Source organism: Oppia nitens, unplaced genomic scaffold (assembly GCF_028296485.1).
Source record: "Oppia nitens isolate AA-2021 unplaced genomic scaffold, nextdenovo-longstitch-racon4-pilon3 scaffold14_pilon_pilon_pilon, whole genome shotgun sequence".
In the NCBI taxonomy this organism is placed as follows: domain Eukaryota; kingdom Metazoa; phylum Arthropoda; class Arachnida; order Sarcoptiformes; family Oppiidae; genus Oppia; species Oppia nitens.
In genome coordinates, this window is record NW_026533193.1 from 1788017 (window position 1) to 1794203 (window position 6187).

At 24.4% G+C, this 6187-nt stretch overlaps 1 protein-coding gene across 1 annotated transcript; it reads left to right on the plus strand.

Moving 5' to 3' along the window:
* The first annotated feature begins 3959 nt into the window (after nt 1-3959).
* Nucleotides 3960-5018, plus strand: LOC128962562 (speckle-type POZ protein B-like). The gene has a single exon (XM_054308948.1). It carries the CDS (start codon nt 3960-3962, stop codon nt 5016-5018), a length of 1059 nt encoding a protein of 352 aa, XP_054164923.1.
* The last annotated feature ends 1169 nt before the right edge of the window (nt 5019-6187 follow it).

Consider the following 6187-nt stretch of genomic DNA (forward strand, 5'->3'; position numbering starts at 1 on the left):
AAAGTCAGTCTATTGGATAACAACACACTTACTATTTGTATCGATCTTACGGTTCACAAGAAAAACAATAATCACCAAAACTGTGTCTCAAAACGTCGTTTCGCACAATTGTTTGGTGTCAAAGAACTTACAGATTGTCGACTGATTGTCGGCAAAGATAAGAAAGAGTTTTTTGTTTCGAAGTTTGTTCTCAGTTTGAAATCAGTTGTCTTCGAGAAGATGTTTACCACTGATTGCAAAGAAAAGACAAATAATGAAGTGATCATCGATGACGTGGACAGCGATGTCTTCGAACAGTTCATTAAATATCTATACACTGATAGCTGTGATAAGTTGGTCGATATGTGTGAAGATCTGCTATATGTTGCCGACAAGTATATGATTGAACCGCTGAAGACTATATGTCTTAATTTGGTTTATTTGCGAATCAATTTCAGCAATGCTTTAGATATCAGTAAAACATTGAAAGACTTTGGAGCCGACAAAGAACTGATGGTAAAAGTCAATCAATTTATTGGCAAAAACATCACTTCAGTGATCAGTAAAGAGTTTACCGATACGTTTGACATGGATTCGGATAATGTCTCACAAATTATCGGTAATTTTGAGAAACATTTGCCAAAAGTTAACAAAAAGTTAATGTTTTATACATACGAATACATTAATTAATTAATTACTTAATTAATGTTTGAAACACTATTACAGGTTATTATGAAAATAATTGACTTTTTTTTAAAAAAATCATTGAAATTAATAATGACAATCAATGAAAGTAAATGCAATACAAGATTAATACCAAAAATATTGTAATAAATTTAATTAATTAAAAATGTTTGTTTACAGCAATAGATTTAATAATTTAATAATCAATTATTGAAAAACAAAACAAAAAAATATAAATAAATAAATAAAAAATTTTGATTGATTTATAAATTTAAATAAAAATATTTATATTTTAATATTATCTATAATGTTGATGATTTATTACTACTATTTCTAATTGAATTCAATTCCCGGCTATTAATTATCGGTTCATTTGAAGTGCCAAACGGTTTCAACAATTGTTGTGTTTGTCGATGTTTTTTACAAATCAATACTAAGTCAATGACAATAAATACTAAACCAATGAATAGCAAAATAATTAGTATTATTACAAATATTTTTAGATTAATTTCTGTATTTATTTTCGGTTTAATCATCAAACAGTTTGGCATAAATGGTATCAATGTTTCAATTGATTTGCACTTTTTTACAAAAAAAGTTAAATTAATAAATAAAAATTAATATAACACTAATTAGTTATTTAACTATACTGTACTATATATTTATATATTTTAAAAATTAAAATATAATAATAATAATAATACAATTATAAATACCTCAACTGATAATACATTTATTGATGACAAACAATACATGGCCTTACCGTCGATCATAAACCATAGTATATAATAATTACCAGAAAGTTCATGTCTAACGGTGTCGGTAACCGCAACCAACTGTCCCAACAATTCATAGTCTAAGTGATCGATGATAAAATCGGGTCGACTCTGAAGCGGGTCTTCAATGCATACAATTGTCGGATAAGTATCAAATCTATTGAATTTTAGTTTACATTTGATCGGATGGGCATATCTAGTGGTTAGACTATACACCCAATAATTAAACCATAAATAAGTGTCGTTCTCATAGACCCAGGGCTTAAATATAAGATTTTTATTATCGGGAAAATTATTATTATCTAATGTATTACTAATTTTAATAATTGTATGGGAAGTTCCTGATTGACAATAATTTTCTATAAAATTTTTCTGATCAAATAAACAAATATAATAATTATTATTATTATGTTAATTAATCTAAATATTTATATTAAATTTTTAATCAAAAAAAATTCAATCAATTAGGTTTACTTACCATCGGTTTTATATAACAATTACAGATATCTTTATTAAATTTTGATCGTTTAATAAGACCCGAAACATATGATTTAATATTACTATTTTGTATAATATAATGTATTGTACTATCAATTATAGATAAGTTACTAATGATTTTTTGGTAGTTTTCAATGTTATAATTCAAACTGACTGTCCATTCAACTATTGTACTAACATTTATAGTTGATATTAATTTTAATAATGATTTTTGGTTATCCCATGCATAGCCCGACTGATACCACTGTCTATAGACATAATAGCTATTGAATCGGCCGTTTGGTGCCAACAATTGACACACATTGTCGATGTTGTTGTCGTTACCATTGCTTACGACATCACCAGTGATTATGACGACTGTCATCGACAACAACAACAGTGTTATTATTATCATCATTAACCATATGCTGACCACCGATGATGATAACGATGACCACAAACTTTGTAAACGATTACAAGAATAGTTGTTATTATTGTAATACATATTGTAATTTTCAACACTTAAATGAATATCTTAATAAATATTTAAGTTAATTAAACTTTAAAAAATATATATATAATGAATTAATTGAATATTATTATAATTATATGTTTTTAATTATTTAGTTAAATGTCTAAAATATTTATATTTCATGCAATAGTTTTTATTGTTTAAAACGTGCGTTAATTATAAAATTAATTTCGTCTAATTAACTAATATTTAATTAAATATTTTTTATTAATTAATAATTATTATTAACATCTAATTAATATATAATCGACTTTAATTTATATCGACGTACAAAATAAATGCCATATATTTACTGCTTTAAATTAACTAATAATATACAGTTAATATTATTTGTTTTTTTCATAAAAACCTATAGATTAGTTGAGAAACAATTATTAATTTTTTAAATTTATAAATAAATCAATTATAATCAGATTATTATCACAATATAATTGATAATAAAATAAATAATAAGATATTTTTACATTGACTTCAATTTCGGGTTTTAAATCAAATGATTAGTTTTTCAATGAAATACTGTGCGATTTAAATCATTATTTTTTTTATTGGTATCTTTTTTTTTGTTTTGATTAATACTAATCACAGTCAATGACAGTAAACCAAATTTAAAGTACTTATACTTAAATAATACTTAATATTTTTAATAATAAATAATTAATATTTTTTTGATAATTTTTTAATTGTCAGATTTATTGTCATTTAAATTAACGATTTTAAGTTAATAATTTTTGTTTCAGATTTTTTATATCAATTTTAATGATATCTTATATTTAAAAAATTGTTAGCTTCAGGGCTGCTCTAATTGTAAACCATTGTCTAATCAAATGTGTCTAATATATACTGTTATACGTATTATTGTAATAAATTTAGTTAATTAAAAAAAAAAGTTTGTTTACAGCAATAGATTTAATTGAAAAACAAAACAAATAAATTTGAATAAATAAATGAAAAATAATTTATTGAATTATAAATGAAAAAATTATCTATATACTGTATTTATTTTACTATATCTATAATTTTGATGATTTATAACATATATTTCTAATTGAATTTTCAACAATTGTTGTGTTTGTTGTCGATGTTATTTACGGATCAATACTAAATCAATGACAATAAATACTAAACCAATGAATAGCAAAATAATTAGTATTATTACTAATATTTTTAGATTAATTTCATCATTTAATTCAGTTGTTGTCGTTTTAATCATCAAACAGTTTGGCATAAATGGTGTCAATGTTTCAATTGATTTGCACTTTTTTACAAAAAGTTATATTAATAAACAAAAATTAAAAATCAATATAACAGTATTTTAAATGATTTTTTTTGTTTTTGCTTTAAATTGTTTAGTCGATTGATTGTTTTATATGAATTGAATGACAATACAAAAGTATTGCATGATTTTGTTGTAATACTTGAGACACATGTTATGAACAGTTTATTTCAATAATTTATTAAATTAAATCCAATATTTTTATTTGAAGTAATTGATTGATTGATATCACAATAAAATGACATCAACAACAATGAAGAGATCAATTGATGCCACGGATGATGTCGACAACAGAGTTATCGTACACAAGACTCGTGTGGTATTCAAAGTGATGAACTTTGCGAAGCGATTGGACGCCAATTGGACTGAAGTTAAATATATTAATAGTGATAAATTTAGTATTGGATCAGATGAATGGTATTGTAGTATTAAACTCGATGGTGAAAAGTTTGGTCTGTATTTACATTTGTCCGCAAGCAGTGATTTGCCGGTTGAAACACAATACGAGTTGTATATCATTGAATATAATAATCAATTGTATGAATATAAAGATACTAACTATGTATTTGAAAAGATTAATGGTTATGGTTGGCCAACATTTACCACAAAACAACAATTGATTGATAATAAAGTCAGTCTATTAGATAATAACACACTTACTATTTGTATCGATCTTACGGTTCACAAGAAAAACAATAATCACCAAAACTGTGTCTCAAAACGTCGTTTCGCACAATTGTTTGGTGTCAAAGAACTTACCGATTGTCGACTGATTGTCGACAAAGATAAGAAAGAGTTTTTTGTTTCGAAGTTTGTTCTCAGTTTGAAATCAGTTGTCTTCGAGAAAATGTTTACCAATGATTGCAAAGAAAAGTCAGACAATGAAGTGATCATCGATGACGTGGACAGCGATGTCTTCGAACAGTTCCTTAAATATCTTTATACTAATACCTGCGATAAGTTGGTCGATATGTGTAAAGATCTGCTATATGTGTCCGACAAGTATATGATTGAACCGTTGAAGACTATATGTCTTAATTTGCTATATTTGCGGATCAATTGCAACAATGCTTTAGAAATTAGGAAAACTTTGAAAGACTTTGGAGCCGATGAAGAACTGATGAAAAAAGTCAATCAATATATCGGTGAAAACATTACTTCAGTTATCAGTAAAGAGTTTATCGATATGTATGGCATCGATCCGGAAGAAGTGCCACAAATTGTCTGTCATTTTGATAAACATTTGCCAAAAGTTAACACAAAACTTATGTTTTATACATACGAATACATTAATTAATAGATTAATACTTAATTAATGTTTGAAACACTATTACAGGTAATTACGAAAATAATTTTTTTTTAAATGATTGAAATTAATAATATTGATTTGTATGAATAACATTATATATATATATATATATATATAGTATATATTTTATTAAAAAATTATTGTCTATATGTAAAATTAATCTCTATTATTATTATTATTATTATTTAATATATTATTATAATATTTTGCTTAACTAGTAATTAATACATATTAGTATTTTTGTATTGTACCGTAACTATTTTTTTTTGTTTTCAATTATTAATATATTAGCTGTATTATTTTTCATTATAAAACTTTAAAAAAAAACATTTACCGTAATTTTATACAAAACTTATGTATTATATATACATATAGTTATAATAATTAATTACCGTAATTATATTATATAACAAAAAAAATAATTATTATTTAAATCATATGATTGTGTTATTGATTATTATCATTGTATTAATTTGTTATTATTAAATAATTAATTAATATTAATTAAAAAAAACTAGATTTTTTAAAACCTTTAAAAACCTTATATTTAGTAAAAATAAATAATTGAATAATTATCAAAAATATTATTATAATTTATTGCAATATTGAATAAAATTTTTGTTTCAATTTATGCTAACGTTTTGTTTGAATGACTGATTGATTGATTGCATTGATTTTTATTACAATATTATTGATGACAACAATAAATAAGTAAAAAAAAACTTTTTTGTTATGTCATTGAAGTCTACATTCAATTTAATTGATTGATTACAACAACAATACTGTCCATACAATCAACTGATATAACAGATCCGTTGATATCATCGGCAATGGACAACAACAACAAAATTGTTTATAAGACACGAGTGATATTCAAAGTTATAGACATCGGGAGACAATTGGACATCAATGGGACAACTGATGAAAAATATATTGATATACAAAGTATTAGGTTTAACATTGGATCAGATAATACCTGCGATGACGACGACGATGAATGGTATTGTCGTTTACAGACATTAAACGAATCGATTGGTCTGTTTTTATGTTTGTCCGCTAGTAATGAACTACCCGTTCAAACACAATACCGATTGTCTGTTATCGACAATAATAACCAGTTGTTTACCGAAAAAAAGTTTGTCTATACTTTCAAAGAT

What these genes read in the sequence shown, in the direction of transcription:
- LOC128962562 (XM_054308948.1), top strand. Translation starts at nt 3,960, where the DNA reads ATGACATCAACAACAATGAAGAGATCAATTGATGCCACGGATGATGTC.